General features: G+C 33.5%; 2 protein-coding genes across 2 annotated transcripts; both read right to left on the bottom strand.

The window, feature by feature from the left end:
- Positions 1 to 5,776: 5,776 nt before the first annotated feature.
- On the bottom strand, positions 5,777 to 15,714 carry LOC139488010 (uncharacterized). The gene is made up of 10 exons (XM_071273318.1): positions 15,281 to 15,714; positions 13,937 to 14,119; positions 12,742 to 12,851; positions 12,127 to 12,262; positions 11,892 to 12,017; positions 10,727 to 10,879; positions 10,284 to 10,391; positions 9,108 to 9,158; positions 6,921 to 6,996; positions 5,777 to 6,172 (listed from the first exon to the last, which is right to left on the bottom strand). Exons 1-10 carry the CDS (start codon positions 15,330 to 15,332, stop codon positions 5,908 to 5,910), a joined length of 1,260 nt encoding a protein of 419 aa, XP_071129419.1. The 5' UTR covers positions 15,333 to 15,714; the 3' UTR covers positions 5,777 to 5,907.
- Positions 15,715 to 15,748: 34 nt separating this feature from the next.
- On the bottom strand, positions 15,749 to 20,261 carry LOC139488012 (uncharacterized). Its single transcript, XM_071273320.1, has 3 exons — positions 19,967 to 20,261; positions 19,659 to 19,730; positions 15,749 to 16,238 (listed from the first exon to the last, which is right to left on the bottom strand). Exons 1-3 carry the CDS (start codon positions 20,130 to 20,132, stop codon positions 15,763 to 15,765), a joined length of 714 nt encoding a protein of 237 aa, XP_071129421.1. The 5' UTR covers positions 20,133 to 20,261; the 3' UTR covers positions 15,749 to 15,762.
- Between the last annotated feature and the right edge of the window lie 1,090 nt (positions 20,262 to 21,351).

The following is a 21,351-nucleotide window of genomic DNA, read 5'->3' as shown; positions in this document are numbered from 1 at the left end:
CTGATTGGCGTCCTTAGTCATGTGTTCAGTTATTTTAACAGCCAAAATCATAATGTTGTCATACTGTTCCTTTAGCTTTAGACAACAATTCCCTGCTATTTTCAGAAACCGGGAAAAAATCTATTATTTTTTTCATGTATCAAAACCTGTAAGGGGTGTGTATACATTCAAGCTACTTTAGTATAACCCTTTTTTACATTTTGTTGTGTTGCTGTTTCAAGGTAAAAAAAATAAACAAGCATGCAACATATATACTAAAATTTGTAATAATGATTAATGTATGAGACAAGTAAACTAAGTAAATTAAACTTCAAAAATAAAATTACCACAGAGATTAACTAATCAAATAACTCGTCTGTCTCGGGGGATTTTTTGTTCATTAAATTTTGAGACTTTCTGAATAACATAATCTAGCACACTAACCTGTGAATAAAATACTCTTTAGTAAACTAAATTGATTTTTCTTTTCTTCAACTTTATTATAAAACCTTTATATATAACAAAATAAACATTATCATATTCAGTTGGATTCAATTAACTATTAATCCAAGAACTCAAATTAAAAACTACTTTGTCAGTTACCGAGTAAATTTGTTTAGGTTCCTCTTCCCTCTTGTAGATACTATTCGTACATGCAAAATGATTTGCATATAATGTACTTAAAAGGAAGATTGGTATTAAGAGGAACATTAAACTATCAATCTAATAAAACCTTGAATAGCTTTTTTATATTCTTTAAATCATTTTATATATCAATAGCTACAGGCGGTTTCAAAGCTAGGAATAAGCACTTAACAGGAATATCATTGATATGGCCATAACTATACATTAACTTTTTACAAAACGTTTAAGGAATCTCTGCAATATTAACCTAGTTGTATAAATTGGCAAAACCTTTTTGCACTTGGGTCCTCAATTATTTTAAAGTTTTACTTTATTTTGTCTATAAAAGCTTTAGATTTGAAAGTCACTGATCAATTGTTTGTAGGGGGAACGTGCGTCTGGTGACCAATTTTTATCCTATGTTGAGTTCATTAATCTACATGTATGTTGTTTTATCCGTAAGAGTTCAGAATTAGGATTAATAAAAAATAATAACCAAATTAATACAGAAACGTACAGAGAGCCGTCGTGGTGTAGTGATTAGTGCATCGGACTACTAACACAAAGGTTCCCGGTTCGAACCCCGCTCCGTTAAGAAATTTTCAAGACTGAATTATCGTCTCTCCATTGACACCATTTGCGAGTATGGTCTTGAGGAAATGATGATAGTCCGTCGTAAGGGGACGATAGTTAGCTGACCCGTGTTAAGAGAGAACCATATCACTTGCACATCAACGACACCCTCGTGGTTTTCGAAAAAGAGCAGGCTAATATCAACGCTACAAGGCAGCAATCTCACCCGCATAGTGGAAAGGAATTAATATAAGTTGCAATAACTTGTTTCCCAATCTACTATAAATAAATATGTTAAGACTAATTTAGAAACGTAAGAGTAATGTCAGATGGGCACACGCCGGCGAGTTGTTCGTCATTTCATGAGCATTATGATTGAAAGACATGTTTGTATGTCCCTATTTATGTTTATGATTATTTTTTTTTTATCTAATTGGGCTTCACTATATGCGTAACTTGTTATTTATCAATTCATTAAAATAGTTGCGTCCAATTTTTGTAATAACCTCTTGCGCTGCATTTTAAGTGAAAATTAGTTTATGGAGAAAGGACCTCGTCATAACGAAAATCTGTATTTGCCAACAAATCTAATGTTATGTATAGAAAAAAATCATTGTATTGCAGCTGTTTTTAATGGATAAAGGCAACAGTAGTATACCGCTGTTCGAAATTCATATATCGATTAAGAGAAAAACACCGAGTTAGAAACTAAATCTAAGGGAAGCACATCAAATATAAAAGGAGAACCACGACACAGCAGAAACACAACACTAAAATGCAACACACACAGAAACGACCTATAATATAACAATGGCCATGTTCCTACTTGTTGTGACATTTTAATTAAAATTAAAACATTAGAATGACAACATTACATGACAGGACTACAATACAAGTAAATGGGAGAACATACAGGACAGAGAAACACACTAATAATAGCTACCAAAAGGTGACAGGCTTATAACTTAATACGCCAGACGCGCGTTTCGTCTACATAAGACTTATCAGTGGCGCTCAGATAAAAAAAGTCGAGAGCCAGAATAAAAACAAAGTTGAAGAGCATTGATGACCAAAAGTTCCAAAAAAGTGGTGCTAAATACAGCTTGGTTATATGCCTGGGATAAGAAAATCCCTACTATTTAGAATAATTCATACTTTTGCAAACAGTAAATTTATAAAATGATTATATTATATCTTTTCCCTCCTATAAATAGAGTCTTATTTTGCAACATAAGAACGAGTTTTGCCCACTCATCATGTTTCGTCAAATATCAATGGGAATTTTATCCAATACAGGGTAAACGTGACATACTTCTCCAAGGACTAATACGCAGGAAAACATTACTTGAATATGGAACAATAAAAACTTATTTCCTGAAAGAGTTAATTGTCTTTTTTGACCAATTAATTAATTGTTTCCTCACAAAACAAATATGATGAAAGTTTTCATTATCATTTGTATGACTAAAATAGAAACATTTAGATATCTTTCTATGTTTTTGAAATTGACTAGTGTAGTAGGTATTGTTGATTCCTAATAAGTGTATCCCGACTTTACTTTGCTTAATGTTGTTTAATTTTTGATTATGTGTAGTGTTGTATAGTCTTGGTGTAGTCTTTATATTTATTTCTTTTACTTGTTTTGAAACTTACATATGTTATCTTTTAGGAATGTCATTTTTTCGTAGACATCAATAATAACCATAAAAAGACGAACAATGTATTAAAATAGCAACTTGTATAGCAAAGTTCATTTCTCGAACAAAAATTTGATGATCGGATGTATTAAAACAATTTTACAATTATTTTCAAGGAATAAGATTCATTTACTTTCTCCTTGATTCATTTGAGCCGTTATATTATTGATTAAATTTTCTGGTTGTAGTTGGTAATGATTGTATGGCCTTTATGATTACTATGACCAGCATATGTGTTTCTTGATAGTGCCAAATACCTTACACAATCCGACAATTTTAACGATTGATTCTCATACAAAGTTAAATTATGTCAAGGTTAGCTGTTAGGATATCCTATTTGTAATTTTGTATGTCAATGCATTATCATATTCCATAGTGACACATTTCAGCTTTGTATGAGAATTACTCGAAAAATTGTCGGATTTAAAAGCTTTCCTTGTCGCACTTTCCAAAACCTATGTTAGTCATAGTAAGCCTATGCAATGCTAGTGAAATAGTATTCTGAAATTTGATTAAACCATCTTTCACCTAACACATCTGTAAAAACGAAAAAACTAAAATAAGTGCTAAAAAATGTACAAAACGGTTCCAGGAGTAGATTACCTTAGCCGTATTTGGCACAACTTTTAGGAATTTTTGGGTCCTCAATGCTCTTCAACTTTGTATTTGTTTGGCATTTTAACTGTTTTGATCTGAGCGTCACTGATGAGTCTTATGTAGACGAAACGCGCGTCTGGCGTATTAAATTATAATCCTGGTACCTTTGATAACTATTTCCACAATGATTTGTTATACCGACGGTTTAAAAGTCTAAGTATAATACTGAAAAAATTAAAAATGGTCTTCGTAGGCTATCACTTGATTATTAATAAGCTTCTTTTCAAGTTTTGTATCATTCCATGACATTTTTACAAAGTTATTGATGTCTTAAAAGATCAAAGCCAGACTTTATGTAAATGTTAGTTTATTTTGCGAAATGCAGGAAAACGAAATTTATTTTCTTCTAAATTGTGAGGATGCATATAACTATGGGTAACCATAGAGACAGCTTAAATGGAGAAAAATCATACCCAGGCATCAAAAACGTAAAACTGTCTGATGTATGCTTACACGATGTACAAACAAAAAACATTGTAACAAATAAGAGTACTGGAAGCTATTGCAATGCTTAGTTTACCATATAAAATTTAAAACAGCATGATATCTTAAACAAACAAAAAAACACTCTTACGGCTGTTATGTTAATTCTTATTGTTAACTATTAAACCATATTTGATTTTGATTTTTTTCATAAAATCACTGCATATACATCTTCTTAAGTACTGTCTCAAATTGTGATTTATATATTAATCTAGCGGTGTATGAGAAAAGTAAAATCACAAAAATGCTGAACACAAATTCAAAACGGAAAGTCCCTAATCAAATGACAAAATCAAATGATAAAACACATTAACTGAATGGAAAACAACTGTCACGTTCCTGACTTGATACAGACATTTTCAAATGAAGAGAATGGTGGATTGAACTTGGTGTTATATCGCTAAACATCTCAATTGTACGACAGTCGCATAAAGTTCCATTATATTGACAATGATGCGTGAACAAAATGCCACAAATAGTGAAACAAAACAACACGGACCCATCCAAAGTCTAGGCTAGATTTCGGTGCTTCGGAAGGGGAAGCAAATCCTGCTCAAAATGTGGCACTCGTCGTGTTGATCATGTTATTACAAAGCCGGTAAATAGTCTTATTTGGTAGGTCACATTCGTCAAAAAGCGAGGTCATTGACATTAGGAACACATCCGATATCAATTGTATAACGAATATTCCATAAAGGTTAACCAACTGTGATGGTGTCTGTATTATATACGAAGGGATGATTACAACTTCATCATTTGGATCCCTAGGTTTAAAATAAATAGATCACAATTGGAAACCTGAAATCTTCTCATTTGTCATAAAGTTTTGTTATTACCGACCCTTATAGTCAATTTCTAAATATAAGTCCTTATCATATGGGAAAATCAAAAGCTCAAACACATCAAACGGATGGATAACAACTGTCGGAGGATTGTTGCATACATATATATACATGCACAGTGTATTGAGTGACACATGAAAGAAAATAGTGAATACAGACGGAGCAGCAACATTTATGAGTCCTATATAAATAAAGGCAACAGTAGTATACCGCTGTTCAAAATTCATAAATCGATAGAGAAAAAAAGAAATCCGGGTTACAAACTAAAACTGAGGGAAACGTATCAAATATAAGAGAACTACGACACAACAGAGACAAAACACCGAAACGTAACACACAGAGAAACGAACTATAATGTAACAATGGCCATTTTCCAGACTTGGTACAGGGCATTTTATGAAAAATGGTTGGTTGAACCTGGTTTTGTGGCACGCCAAACCTCGCGCTTTAATGGCTTTATTTCCCCAAAACGCATTCACATTTACATCGTGCAAATCTGCAGTTAATGTACCCTTGGCATTTCATCAAATCATTGAAATCTGAACAAAATGTTTGAAGAAACACATAGATTGTTATTTTCTAAACGGCCTGTGACAACTATTTTATACAGTATGTAGGTCCTGTAATCCTTTACAGTAGACCTGTCAGAATTAGGTCTAGGTTAGAACTGTCCACATTGTTTTATTGTAGAACATTGAACCCGATTGTGGGCATGTTTTGACAGGACTGAAGGAAGAGGACAATCTATCACCAGTGTAATTCAGATAATAAAAGAATGCAAATAAGTATTACAATCATATACAGCCAAAACTAAAACAGGTGTAGAAATACAAACGGCATAGATGATCTTTTATGAGATACAAGTAGGTTAACAGGTAGCTGAATATGACTGTGTGTGTGTGTGTGTATGTTGCTTTCTTTTTCATTCGACAGTTAGGTTTTCAGTCTTTATTTCTCTTGCGTCTATATATTCTTATAAAAAAAAGCACAAAGCCATCAGGATGACCATCATATAACTAGTTTACTAAACCCATTGATGTTTTTTTTTTCTTTTAAAAACCCGTCTCAGCGTAATGCAAGTTTTCTGTGATGGTTTGATAATGTTGTTCAGGTACCAAGTAACCTTGGTGATCGAGTTGGTCTCTTGATGTATGCGCATGACGTATTGTTGAACGCTGTTGCATTCTAGGAGACAGTTCTCTATAACCAGATTCGTTTCCCTCTACATATGATTCATCTAAACCAGTATATTCTGAAAACTCTGTACCTTGTAACCTTTCATTTACTTTTTGTAACTTTTCTTTATAGAATCTCAATCTATAAAATATGTAGAGATATACATGTATTTGTTTATACATGTTCCCATATCAATCTAGATTTTCTTAAAAGGGAAATAATAGCATAGGTTTCTAAGTTCAGCAATATAGATCTTCGGTTATACATGTATGGGGTAGTTTATAGTTAACAAACATCTATAAAGCTTTGAATGCACCATATAATAGCGTGTTATCGATAATGTATGAAATATGAAGCAGGTTCTACCCATGAATTTCTGAAGGTTATTTGTTTTATGCATCATCTTACTTTTCGGCAACTAAATTTTCTTTAAAGTAAGGTCTTCAGTTACAAATGTGTGGGAAAACGTATGCTGAGCCTAATTTGTGTGTTTTAACGAAAATGCTCTATGTTGTCGGTTCCAGTCAATTGAGGTTCTTTCATTGCAAAAGTAACATAGACCCAAATCAACCCTATTTACCATGTATGCTCCTTCGGGGGCAAATGGATATGAGGCAGGTGCTACCTAAAAAGTTTCCGAAGGTAGTTGGTTCATGGTTTTTTTTATCGTCATACTGATACACAGGTATTTCATGCATGCTCATGTTGATGATATGATCGAAATAAAAGTAGAAAGACCAATGCACATTTTCAAATTATTCTTGATTTGGAAAGTTAGCGTAACCAAAATCTTGAGAAGAATTAGATTTGTTCAGTACGGTCCCTAAGCAATATTAATCATCGGCCGATTATGTCGAAACATATAACTTACAATAAATGATAAACTTACCTTCCTAGTGCTCTAGAGCTGATCATAATCATCAGAAATATCAATAAAATGATTATCAAAGCAGCTGCTATAATAACTTAAATAGATAAAATAAATAAAAATAGATAAGTATAGACTAAGTGATTACACTTAATAAAAACAATTTCAAGGAAACATTACCCAAATATTTGCCTTGAGAGTTCGTGACGAAGGTAAATCAAGTCAAGTGTTTCAAACGCAAACAAAAAAATAATAATAGTAAACAAAACATTCATAGTTCTTTTTAAAAAAATAGAGTAAAAAAGATTCAACTTTATTTGATGTGAAGCGTGTTTGATGATTTTATGCATTTTGGTAGAAACATTCAAATACATGAACGAAAGAATAAAATATAATTTTGTGTTTGAGCTTTTGATTTCGCCATTTGATTAAGGACTTTCCATTTTAAATTTTCCTCGGAGTTCAGTATTTTTGTGATTTTACTTTTTAGACGAAAGGAAAATCAATCGAATCGAAATCCGCTCTATAATTTAAGCAATATACTTAAACCAGTGAGAATTAACAATATTATCAATGTGATTCATCAGAAAACAAATCTTTTCAGATTTTATTAGACAGGTTTGGTCATATTATAGCTGTATTTTGGTCATAAGATTCAAAATATTTTATTGTTGAAAATGACAAACGGATCCGAACGTCAAAACCCGAAAAAATATACATTTATTAAAACACGCATAAAAAAAATTGTTATCCTTACAAATAATTTAAGTATAGAGACAAGAAAAGAGAAGGAAACTTTAAAACGAGATGGATTTTAATCGAGTCATTTAGGAGTTTTGCAGTTATTTTTTAACTATTTTCATACAAGTGAGAGGTTTGACTAACTAAAGAACCAGGTTTAGTCCTTCCTTTTCTACATAAGTCAGGAATATGACAGTTGTTTTCCATTGGTGTGTTGGAGCTGTTGTTGAGCATTTTGATAAGGGATTTTTCCTATATAAATTTTCCTTGGATTTATTTTTTTCTTATTTTACTTTTTTATGTTTTTTCTTCGGATTTACAGTTTTAATAAATAGTTCTAACTCTATTCTTTTTTTCAATCCAAATTTACATAGTGCAAAAAAGTGAAATCACAAAAAAATACTAAACTCAAAACAGAAAGTCCCTACTCAAATGGCAAAATCAAAAGATAATAGTTATCAAAGGTAGCAGGATTATAATTTAAGGATGTTCGCTGCTCAGTTTCAAAATAAATAACTATTCATAAAACTAGTATGTATTGATAGGGAATAAATTGAGGAAGCAAAAAAGCAAAAAAATAGGGGTCAATGTGCTTGTTTTCGGGATATTAGCCATAGGAATTTTGGCGGGAAAATGTTCTCTCTTGATTTTTGATAGCTTTATCATTGACCAGTTAAAGTTCTCAAATACTATTAAAAAATAAATAAAATTTTATAAGACTTTTACAAATGATTTATAATTATACATTTATAAAATGAAAAATGGGGGTTCATGGGGAATTTTTTTTAAGGCGTTCAAATGAATAAAACCAGAGGATTCTGAAAATCTGACAAAAATTCCAAAACATGACAAGCAGACATCCTTAATACGCCAGACGCGCGTTTCTTCTGCATCAGACTCGTCAGTGACGCTCAGATCAAAATAGTTATAAAGCCAAACAAGTTCAAAGTTGAAGAGCATTGAGGACCCAAAATTCCAAAAGTTGTGCCAAATACGGATACGGGTAATCTATTCATGGGATAAAAAAAATCCTTAGTTTTTCGAAAAATTCATAGTTTTGTAACAGGAAATTTATAAAAATTCCCATATAATTGATATTCATGTCAACACCGAAGTGCTGACTACTGGTCTGGTGATACCCTCAGGGACGAAACGTCCACCAGCAGTGGCATCGACCCAGAAGTGTAAATAGTTATCAAAGGTACCAGGATTATAATTTAATACGCCAGACGCGCGTTTCGTCTACATCAGACTCATCAATGACGCTCAGATCAAAATATTTATAAAGCGAAACAAGTACAGAGTTGAAGAGCATTAAGGACCCAAAATTCCAAAAAGTTGTGCCAAATACGGCTAAGGTAATCTATTCCTGGGATAAGAAAACACATCAAACCTTAATTAAACCAAACTATGTTTAACTTTAAAAAAGCATAAATTTACTTATGATATGCATAGCAGAAAACTTACCTGATGTAAGAATTGCCATCTCATGATAGTGCCTAATGTTCGATTCACTTTCTAAATATAAAAGTTAATATATATATACAAATAGTATGAATTCATATACATATGCAATATAATGCACCATGGTCTTTAACGTTTACATTGGATAAGTTTATACTTATACGCGGGGATAGACATAGCTTTGCTTCTACTGTGGAAAAGTTCCAGTTTATCATCAATTGGGCCATATTTTCATTTAACGTTGTTAAAATTGACATCAATTGCGGACCGAAACCAATCAATGACATCTTTGTCTTTGTCTTGAATCCACAACTTCAGCATAAAGCAATTAAAATGCAACAAAGCTTTAATTTAATCTGCAACTTCTTTCTCATTAATGTAGTTCAAACGAAGAAACAAACCTAATCAATCTGTTCATATCAGGCATAAGAATAAAATAGGTTAAAAACTAAGATTTTGAAGAAATTTTCATGTTTCCATGCGACCAATTCTCTAGCTAAAATTCCTCGTCCAGAATGACACTGTGCCTTCGTCTACGTGTTTTGTAATATAACCAAGCAATATATAGTTATCAAAGGTACCAGAATTATAATTTCATGTGCCAAGCGTAAGTTTCGTCTACGTAAGACTTATCAGTGACGTTCAAATCAAAATAATTATAAAGCCAAAACCGCACAAAGCTGTAGAGCATTGGGGACCCAAAATTCAAATTATCAAATCACGTACCGGACGAATCAAATGAGGAAAGGAGTGCAATCAAACTCCACTACATGAAACAAACCTAAAACCACAAAAAAGTTACCTAGTGTATTCCTTTATAGTACTTAGGTCCTTTTACACTAGTGGCACCCGTTGTGTTGCCTAGGTAAAAAACAAGACTATTTACAAAAGTCACAATTGCTGATTTTCAGAGATGGAACGAATTGTGAGTATGACAAAACGAGCATATTTGTGCTCATTTTTGACATTGATATTTCACAATAAACAATTAAAACATGATGGCGTCGGTTCATACAACTTTCAATGAAGTTTCTTCAATTTAAACATTTTCATTAGTTATCTTGTTGGCTTAATAGGAAGCGCAAACCCTGAGTTATCAATCAACAGCGAGATATATGTTTATCGCTTGCACACTTTTTTTATTATTTTCAATACAAGAAATGAAATATCCACACTTACTTGATTTTGTACACAGAAAAGGCAAAAGAGTTGAACAATGTTCTATTGTAAAATATCTGGTCTCGACATTTGACAATGCAATACAAAAATCTTTCTCTTTAGCAATTTCTGCAAATTAAATAAGTTAAACCCGTCATTGAAGACTCACTTGCTAAATCATTAAATTTCGTCACAAAAATTTTATTGAAAATAATGAAAATATTTTTCTTAGTAGAAATTTTAAACATCAACTACGACATCTTATTCATCGTTCCATAAAACCACATTTTCTTATTTTATCAACAAAATGAATTTAATAAAAATGTATAAAATCAATTCTATATTTAAGTTAAATAGTAAAACCTCAAAAATGATAAAAAAAAATATTGTAATCCAAGATAACAGGGTGGAGAAAAGATTAAACCAGGAACGACTTTAAAAACATATGAACTTGCAAATTTTACCAGAAGACACGGTATGGGACCTAAAGATCGGAGTCCAGTATGTTTCATTTGTCTGAGGGTAGGATCTGAGTGTGTTATTGTTGTACAGAACAAAGTTTCCTTGTTTCAAACAGTCCTCTTGGTAATCGTACCATGTTTTTCTTGTGAACTGTGCTGCAAATATAAGGAATATATTTGTTATCCCAATAAAGAAATAAGAGTATATGGTATGAAGACAGTGTGACAAATGACAAGGATGTACACACATACAGTTCACAAACAGTGTTTACATTGCAAAGAAAATTCCACGAACTTTGAAGCTTAATTCTGATTCGGATGTGAACATTCTTGATGAGGTATTATTTAGAAAACCGCATCGGACGTATGATATTAATAACATATTGTTTCATATTTTTACCACACTGGGTCAATACCTCTGTTGGTAGACTATCAATCCCCGAAGGTATCATCAGATCAATTGTCAGTACTTAGGTACATTTAGTACTGAACTACTTTATAACAAACCCTTCCTAAAATCTTTTGGATATATAACTCTTCAAATTTCTCGATCCTTATGCATCCTTGGCTTTCAAATAGTTGTCTGTTAGCGTTCCTGGTGAAGATAAATCCAGAAAAACGCTTCAGACGCATGAAATTAATAACGTGTTGTTTTCTTTTATTTCATTCTATTTAATTACTTTCACGATCAAATAAGAGATCGTAGCAGTCCGATCGCAATACTTGACAACCATTACTTATTCTCACAAGAACAATTTTCTCGAGATACCGAATGACAGCCGTGCATGATTTCAACTATGAATGCTTCTTCAATGTTAATCCAAGAAATGTTCACATTATGAAAGTTGAACTCGTCTCTTTATGTCGTGACGATTCTACAAAATATAAATGTAAGTCAACCAGCTTTAGACATGAAGTCGTCAATTTTGATATCCTGCATTTTGTATGTTAGATGAGTATGTATTTTATTATATAGTTATTGAAGATGATTATAACAGTTTTGGTCTTTGAATTGGAAATTCAAGATTTGACTGACATGTTGAGTCTTTGGTCGGCTTTATCCAAGATGATAGCTACATGTCAATAAGTCCTAGTTGGTTGAAGTTAGAATTAGTAGAATGTCATACTTTTCGGGGAGTAAGGGGTTAATATACAAATGAAACCTTACATGACGTGTTTCTGCATACAAAAACATGTTTCTCGTTGCAGTCTTTTACAATCAATAATTTGTTGTGGTTGCCTGTTGAAATGCACTCGTTTTCAATATACCGATTTGGTAACTGTATATTGGAATCTGCATAATAAAAAATTAAGATATTATATAATACTAGTATATTATGGACAAGAACAATATATCAATGTAAAATATTAAAATTGTAATATATTACGACTTATAACTGTACCTTCAACAAATGCGAATACTAAAGCTGAATTTCCATAATGACATGGTGTGTTGGAAGAGTTTGTACATATCACTCGACAGTCATTGATGTCATCATAAAATTCAGGTTTGTCAGACAAACAACTGCATGTGGAACTCTTAAAGAAGAATATCATAATAGTATATTAGTATGATATACAGAATAGTCACCTCCCTTCACTTTATTTGCAATAATCAACTGAAGTAAATGGCAGATCACTAATAAAGTTTACAAAGTAAGATGATTATGAAGGAACGTTGGGAGCGTGTGTTCATATCAAATTGACTATTCATGTGTGCCATGGGTGGTAAGATGTGTTCTGTTACCTGTGACATTCAGTTATGATTACTGCATGTAGACTACCGTTCGGATAGTCGGTTGGTAGATTCATTGATCTCATTTAGATTTTAACGTAGATTTGTCTATTGGGTGTATTCTTTGAAGAAAATGTTGTGAGTTGGTTTTTTTGTAAGTTATTTTAAAACTCCCATCTTGATGATAAAATAGAGTTAATGCCAGATAAATCGATGACGTATGTGTCGTTATAATACTTTTCTAGTTGTTTTTTTTTATTATTATTTATGAACACTGACTTACCTTGATAACAAAGTATAAAGAGGACAAATAACCAGAACAATATTGTAAACACTCTTCAATTGTTTTGATACTTCTCCCAGAACCAATGGATGAATATCTGCTTCCGCAACCTGTAATCAAGCATTTACACAAAAATAAATTATTTGTGATGAACAAAAAGATGTAAAGAATACTTAAATGAGAAAGCAGATCTGAAAAGTGCTCACATGTTGCACATTTACAAAAACATTTCGGTTGTCAAGCTTCCGACCAAACATGAATTCATTCTGTTCTGTAGTTTTTAAGAAAAGTTTAACGCAAATATTTGTTAGAACGGACGAGTGAACCGACATACGGACAAAGTAAATGTAATATAGACCCACTTTAAGAGTAGCGTATAACCAAGAAAAACAAATAACATATATTACCTTGTGGTTAATTTTATTGTAATCATCCTATTGTTCATTAATCTTGTCAATGTTTTACTCTAAATGTTTGATTTTTTTCAGCTGTTGAGGTGAGTGATTCACAATTAGCAAAAGGTATACATGCTGATGGGTAATTAACAAAAAACTAACAGTCATTATCAATTTTAACATAAGGAAATTTTAAATGTTATCAATAAAAAGAGTAAAATCACAAAAAAACTGAACTCCGAAGAAAATTCAAAACGGAAAGTGCTTAATCAATGACAAAATCACAAGATAAGACACATCAAACGAATGAATAACCACTGTTATATTCCTGACGTGGTACAGGCATTTTCTTATGTGGAAAATGGTGGATTAAACCTTGTTTTAAAGCTAGCTAAACCTCTCACTGGTATGACAGTCGTATCAAATTCCATTATATTGACAACGATGTGTGAACAAAACAAACAGATCCTGCTCTACATGTGAATTTACGAAGTTATGATTTAAACTTCACCATATGGAACTCTTGGTTTAAAAATGAAAAATATCACAATTGGGAATTTTGTATTCAAACGACCCTCATAGTCAATTTCTAGATATAAGTCCTGATCAAATCGCAAAATTAAAAGAAATATTCAAGATGTGTGTAAAGCTCTCGTGCATTTGAATGCACGAATTTTGAATCCCAATAATGAAACAAAACAATCAAATGAAGTACGGCAAAACGTAAGCAGTCCGTAACAAACATGAATTTATCATTTAAAGTGTGTTAAGGCTTTTAGTGTTCGAGATATAAGTCAAACCTATGAACGCAGCCCATTTTGTATATTTAACAGTTGTTCCTGTCCAAGCTTTTCCCACTTTATTTATCCCCGATGATTCATTAAATATATCAATGTTGTTGATTTCTTCTATCCCTGCAAGTGAACACATCTGGAAACTCCTTGTCCAGTTACTTTCAGGAAGTCCAATGAAGAAAGACCCTGCTTTAAAGTGCAGATTGACTTATTATATTCAGAATAAGCACAAATTAATAGACAGTTTCTCGTTTCTCGTTTTTTATATAGATTAGACCGTTGGTTTTCCCGTTTGAATAGTTTTACACTAGTAATTTTTTGGAGCCCTTTATAGCTTGCTGTTATGTGTGAGCCAATGCTCCATGTTGAAGACCGTACCTTGGCCTATAAAGTTTTAATTTTATAAATTGTGACTTGGTTGTAGAGTTGTCTCATTGGTATTCATACCACATCTTCCTATATCTATGATACATGTGTATTCATTATTGTGTTAGTAAAATGAATCAAAATTCTAGAATTTCTTTATCTATTTCGGTTTTGAATATTTTCTAAGAGTTATGTTCCTCTTATCATAGAACGCTGATTAATTCAAGGCGGATTATTATTTGTTGGTGTGTAATGCCACTTGCAGCAACCTTGTATATTTTATGGCGCCATTTGTCAATGCTGTAAGAAGTCGGGGTACCAAACGAGAACTACCGACCTTCGACAGAATAACTTGGATTTATAATGAATCATGTGCAATGTACGTAAAATGAACTTTGGCAGTTAATTCAGTCAGAACACTTAAACTTCGAGGCACTGAACTTTATTAATCTATTATAAGTAACATTAGTTCGAAACTTATCTATAAGGAAACATTTCTACTTTTATCTGACCTACATATGATTGTATCTTTTCTTTTCATAAAGCTTGTCCTTAGATGTATGTCATTATAAGTTTCAAGCTATGTAACAAACCCTTTTCACAATAATGTACAAGCATAAACATACCAATTGATGGCAAAACAGTGTCCTGTAAATATCGTGTTTTACATGTTTTTTTAAGAAACAACTTGCCAAACCTGATTATTTTATTATTGTTATTTATTAACAATCAGATCCACTTGTTTCTCTGTATTTGTTTTCCATATGTTTCCATATGTTTCCTAGAGAATTCGTTTGACATTTTTCAAATTTAATATGCTGATCTTATATAGTTAAATGTTGCTTTAGAACATTTTTAATGTATCTACTATAATAACGGATTTTTTGTTTTCATTTCTCGTCTTTCATATATTCAAATAGCTCGAAAAACATAATACAATGTTTACCAAACAGACATTACTGGAAAAAAAAGAGTACAACTTACCAGAAAAAGTCACAAAAAGGCTCAATACAACAAAATGCATTGCAATTCTCATCTGTTCCCTAGTGAAGTATTGTATGTTATTGTTTTACTAAATTTAAATTATTTCCTTGGAGGAATAATTTGCACTATATTTAAACCAACTAATGGCTATAGTTGGTTTTGAGAAAGTCAAACTAAGTTGGTTTACAGTATGTAGACATAGAATAATAATGATTGAGACAAAAGAAATATAGCAAGGTTTACAAGGGTACATAGGAAAAAATGACACGCTTTTACAGTCATGTTTTTATGTACAGGGAATTGGGAATTAGGGATCAAAACTCCAGTTTGACATTTAACGTGAAAATTGTGAACATGTGATGTTCCAATTTGATGAGACCTCAACTTCTTTGTAAATTACTTTAACCGAAAACTTTAATGATATGGGAAATCGAGAAAACATAAAACCCCTCCACTAAATAAGAATCATAAACACATACATTTTATTTAGAACAAACAACACAATTGATAGCGTTGTCGTTAATGTAGGGAGGGCATGGCAAAGAACCACATTTAGTTGTAGTTACATAGAGTAAACTTCCATCATTATTCACTTGTCCGCCAGGAACATATTCTGGATCTTTGTCCATACATAGGTACGATGAAGCACTGTATGCAAGATGACCAGAGACAACTAGACCTTGATATTCTTTTTGCCACCCAGAATAGCAAGACTTTCTACCTGGAATCATTAATGTGTTTTGGGTCTTTGTGTTTCTGCAGACTGCACATGGAACATCTTCGTCGTGAGCATCAGGTTTAAGTATATTTTCCTGATACTCTGCGCCATATAATAGGCTGGTACCATTTCCAGTTATATCTGTAAGTTCAGGATCACCTGGCATGCACAGTAAATTAGAAGGACCTCCATGTCGATTAGTGTATGATGAGTGTAAATAGAGCTGTCCTGCAGCATAACCTGAAACAAAGTTAAAAAAGTAGGTGTTAGGTTTATATTTAAATTCATTATCATGAACTGCCAAATTAGCTCTTCCATTCTTAGATAAATGAATGAATTTAAATGTCAAATTTTTCAATTTTGTCTTAAACCGTCATTTCTTTGTTGACAGCTCTTGCTATAACAAAACTTCAATTTTACACAATGACAAATATGTAAGCCTAAGTTTGTCATTTGCAGCATATAAATATTCTAATATTTTTATGATACTGACAGAGAGGTAAGGAAAATGTGAGGTGTCTTTCATAATTAAACATTTACAGTGGTCTAATATGATAATTCCCTCAACTACAGTCACCTGGGAGAAATATTTAGGAACAGAAGATCTACACAAAGGTCATTAAGTTTCACCGTCAATATAGAACAATATTCTAGATCATGATTGCGTCAGGTAAAATGATTCTTGTTTTAGTTGTTGTCGAGTTGTTCTCGATTAAGGAGGCACAATATGATTCGTTTTCTTCTACACCAATAGAAAGCCATATCATTAGTTTTAGGCGGGTAGGAATTTTATAAGTAAAGCCCAAGTCCCACTAAACTACGATCGCACCACGCTAACCGCGATCTAATATAAATTCAGTTCGTGGTGAGGTCGCGGTATGAGCGGCATGAAAATGTAAAGTTTTCGTTGCTTTCACGATGCTACTACGTCCTTATTACGCTTCTACAACGATTCCGCTACGATTATACCACGTTCTCACCGCGCCTATTCTGCGACCTCACTACGTGTATCAAGATCTTTCTACGCTCATCACGTTCTTACTGCGACCATTCCACGAGTTATTCGATTGTAACACGATCTTACCACGCTTCTACTGCGATTATAGCACGTTCTTACCACGATTATACCACGTTCATACCGCGATCTTACTACGCTCTCAGCAATAACGTCAACGTATTGTTCCATATCAATACAGTGCCATTCCTTCTATTTCTGATTAATAAGTAGATTTCTCAGAAACAATACAGTCATGCCACCAAAATCTACTAGAACACGTGGGCGTCGTAGTAGCCTCACTAGGGGTAAATGTGGAGCTCTGATAGTAACGAATCCTGATCAAGCAGAGATGTCGGACCGACCAATCCAACCTAAATTACAAACCTATTGCTGGTCCATAAAGCTCTAATGACGAAATTTGAGTGAATGATAGCAGAGATGACATAGATGTGTCAATAGATATAGGAAGATATGGCATGAGTGCCATTGGGACAACTCTCCATCCAAGTAACCATTTATAAAAATAACAAATTATAGGCCAAGGTACGGCCTTCAACAGGAAGCCTGTGCTCACACCAAACAGCAAGCTATAAAGGCCCAAACAATTACTAGTGTAAACCCATTTAAACGGGAAAACCAACGGTCTAATCTGTAAAACAAACGAGAAGCATGGGTGAGCCGTTATTGAAAATAGACAAGAAGTCCTAATTAAATACAAACAAAACCTGGAGAGATTTAATATATTTTATGTGAAAATGACAATGAGAATGATGGTCGTAGTATGAACGCAGTCAGGTCGTAAGAAGATCGTGATGAGGACGGCAAGGGCGTGCTAGAATCGTACTATGGTCGTGAACAGCGTGGTATAGTCGTAGTGGAACTGTGGAGGCGTAGTTGGGTCGCGGTGAGAACGTGATGGTCGTAGTGAGGTCGTAATAACGTCGCTGTGAGATCGTAGTGCAGTCTCTCCGAATAGAAAAAGACTTTCGCTACGCTCTCGCTACGATGGTACAGCGACCTTTGCGAACTGCGCTCTCACCACGCTTCTACTACGACCTGATTTCGCCACGACCGCACCACGATTGTTTTGAACATGTTCAAAGAACTGCGCTCTCACCACGCTTCTTCTACGACCTGATTTCGCCACGACCGCGCCACGATTGTTTTGAACATGTTCAAAGTTGGCCACGCTCACCACGATCTTGAAGACCTCACCACGACCGTGATACGACCTTACTGCGATCTACACGATCGTACTACGATCATTAAAATTTGCATTTTTTTCACAAATCGTAGTGCGATCGTGGCCTAGAGGGACTGCGGTATAAGTTGGGCATTTCCCTCATCTAATTCTAAATTTAAAAACAATTGTGATTACTACTTGAAAATGAGATAAGCAAGTAATATGTATACAATTTACCAATGGACCCATCTAAAGAGCGTTTCTGGAATTTAGTATCGAGCAGAGAATTTAACACTTCTTTGACTTGTGCCTTTTAATCATCTCACTGAATGTAACTACTAACATTATACTGGATATCTCTCCCATTATTTTTGCTGTCCAACGGATAGAAGTCTATGTTGCTATAATGTTGTTATATCCCCATTTTTCGTATTCTTGTATATATATAGATCCAGCATATACCTGATTACACCAATTCTGTGTTATCTCAAGAACAGATGGACCTTCCCTAGCGTACATTAGAATATCCAGCACATATCTGATTACACTAACTCGGTGTTATCTCCAAAACAGATTAACGTTTCCAGCGTACAATTGCAGATCCAACACGTACTTGAGTACACTAACTCTGTGTTATCTCCATAACAAGTTGACATTCCCAATTGCACATCTGTAAATCAAGCACCTGTCTGAGTACACTGATTCTGTACATGTGTTATCTCCATAATAGGTTGGTCTTCCCCAGCGTACATATGTAGATCGAGCACTTACCTGAGTACACTAAGTCTGTGTTATCTCTAGAACAGATTGACCTTCTCCAGCGTACATATAGAGATCGAGTACCTACCCGAGTACACTAGTTCTGTGTTATCTCATGAACAGATGGACCATCCCTAATGTACATTAGAATATCCAGCACCTACATGATTACACTAACTCGGTGTTATCTCCAGAACAGGTTATCATTCCCAGCGTACAAATGCAGTTCCTACACATACTTGAGTACACTAACTCTGTGTTATCTCCATAACAAGTTGAGATTCCCAATTGCACATCTGTAAATCAAGCACTTACCTGAGTACACTAACTTTGTTTTGTCTCCATAACAAGTTGACATTCCCAATTGCACATCTGTAAATCAAGCACCTACCTTAGTACACTAGTTCTGTGTTATCTCCAGAACATATTGACCTTCCCCAGCGTACATATGTAAATCAAGCACCTACCTGAGTACACTAATTTTGTGTTATCTCCAGAACATATTGACCTATCTTCCTGAGTACACTTGTTCTGTGTTATCTCCAGAACATATTGACCTTCCCAAGCGTACATCTGTAAATCAAGCACCTACCCGAGTACACTAATTCTGTGTTATCTCCAGAACATATTGACCTTCCCCAGCGTACATATGTAAATTAAGCACCTACGTACCTGAGTACACTAATTCTGTGTTATCTCCAGAACATATTGACCTACCAACCTGAGTACACTAACTCGGTGTTATCTCCAGAACATAATGACCTTCCCCAGCGGACATATGTAGATCCAGCCCCTACAATTTAAATTAATATAATTCAGCATTTATTGAAGCCTCTCTCAATTGTATTGTATTGACTTATGGAAGTTATTCCTTTTTAATGTTATAGTGCTTTATCTTCAAATCATGGAAGAAAAATGCTGTACGTTGTTAGTCCTTCAAATGTATGTGGTTGCATGCAATTAGGAAAATTAGAAGATGTATTATTGCCAATGATAACATTTAATAGTTGTTAATAAGTGAAGGCTTACCTGAGTTGTTTTCTAGTTGAGAAAGCTGTTGAGTAAGTTTTTGAATCGTAATTTCCATTTGAGCGAATCGTGTTGCCACATCTGGGTCATCTAGTAAAAGTCTTTTTGAATTTTCCCCTATAACAACCGAGTGTATCAACCAAATTAGATAAAATGCTTGCTTCATCACTTCAAGGTTATGCTAGTCTTTATGACCATGTAAATATTCAAGTACGTTATAAGTTTAATATAAAGATAAGAAACTAGTTCAACGTTCATGTAAACCAGAAGGTAAAATAAAGTTCATTAATTTACAGACTATACTTTGACCTATAATGGTTTTTCTTTTACAAATTGTGACTTGGCTGGACAGTTGTCTCATTGGCACTCATATCACATCTTCTTATACTATCAGATTGTATAGAGAATCACTGAAGCATGTCCGGAGAGGGCAGTCAGTGGGCCTTCATTTAAAAAAAAATCTGGATCCGCAATACATTTTCGAAAACTGAAAAACGTGCAGTGATGGTAAAAATTATTATTATAGCATTTTATAAATATTGAAGATTTGTCTGGATTAACCTTAATGAGGAACTCTCAAATTCAAACATTTTTTAAAAAATCCAGGGATGTATAATAAATACATAGAAAAGTATGCAGCTATAGTATAAGCATGTCAGTATAAAAGCACATACTAATTAGGTGATAATATGTGGAAGTTGATTTCTTTGCCAATAAATGATATTTTTTCCCTTTCACAGTATGATGTGATTTTTATTGACAATATCTTACCTTATTTGACAAATTAATACAACAAAAGGATAATTGCTGATTTTTCAAATAAATATTTCCTTGACAAAAGGGCTTTGAATAAAAACTTCGGAATGGGCAACCAAAGGAAAGTATAATATTATACTTCGCCTTGTACATTTTGAGCTTGAAAGTTATATCGAGTCCACAACTGCAGGTTTAAACCAATTTCATCTGAAAACAATGAGAAAATCAATCCAAATTTGAAATACTACAAATACTTGAGTTGTCTATACCTCAACACAGCCGTCTGCCATACTCCTCATTGACGTAAGTGGTCATCCTGTTGATAGTTGAACTGTGTAGACTTTGCCTTGTCCGTTATAATTTTACAACATAGGGTCCAAATAGGTTAAGTAAAAGTGAGAATGGAAATGGGGAATATGTCAAAGAGACAACAACCTGACCCAAGAGCAGACCAAAGGCCACCAATGGGTCTTCAACGCAGCTAGAAAATCCGGCACCCGGAGGTGGGCCCAAGCCGGCCCCTAGATAAAAAAATTAAAACTTAACCGACCCCCATTTTCTTTTTTCCTCTTCTTTTATATTTATATTTTTGTTTTATTTTCTTTAAATTTTCAGCTGTTTCACCATTA

This window comes from Mytilus edulis, chromosome 9 (assembly GCF_963676685.1).
Source record: "Mytilus edulis chromosome 9, xbMytEdul2.2, whole genome shotgun sequence".
Lineage (NCBI taxonomy): Eukaryota > Metazoa > Mollusca > Bivalvia > Mytilida > Mytilidae > Mytilus > Mytilus edulis.
Note: the sequence above shows the minus strand (reverse complement) of the source record. Positions and strands in the feature narration are given on the sequence as shown.

What these genes read in the sequence shown, in the direction of transcription:
- LOC139488010 (XM_071273318.1), bottom strand. Translation starts at nt 15,332, where the DNA reads ATGAGAATTGCAATGCATTTTGTTGTATTGAGCCTTTTTGTGACTTTT. An exon ending in CCTTTTTGTGACTTTTTCTG is followed by an intron (nt 14,120 to 15,280) that starts GTAAGTTGTACT and finishes TGCACTTTAAAG; the next exon opens with CAGGGTCTTTCTTCATTGGA. An exon ending in TGTATGCAGAAACACGTCAT is followed by an intron (nt 10,880 to 11,891) that starts GTAAGGTTTCAT and finishes TTATATTTGCAG; the next exon opens with CACAGTTCACAAGAAAAACA.
- LOC139488012 (XM_071273320.1), bottom strand. Translation starts at nt 20,132, where the DNA reads ATGAAGCAAGCATTTTATCTAATTTGGTTGATACACTCGGTTGTTATA. An exon ending in TCAACTAGAAAACAACTCAG is followed by an intron (nt 19,731 to 19,966) that starts GTAAGCCTTCAC and finishes TTTAAATTGTAG; the next exon opens with GGGCTGGATCTACATATGTC. An exon ending in CACCGAGTTAGTGTACTCAG is followed by an intron (nt 16,239 to 19,658) that starts GTTGGTAGGTCA and finishes ACTTTGTTTCAG; the next exon opens with GTTATGCTGCAGGACAGCTC.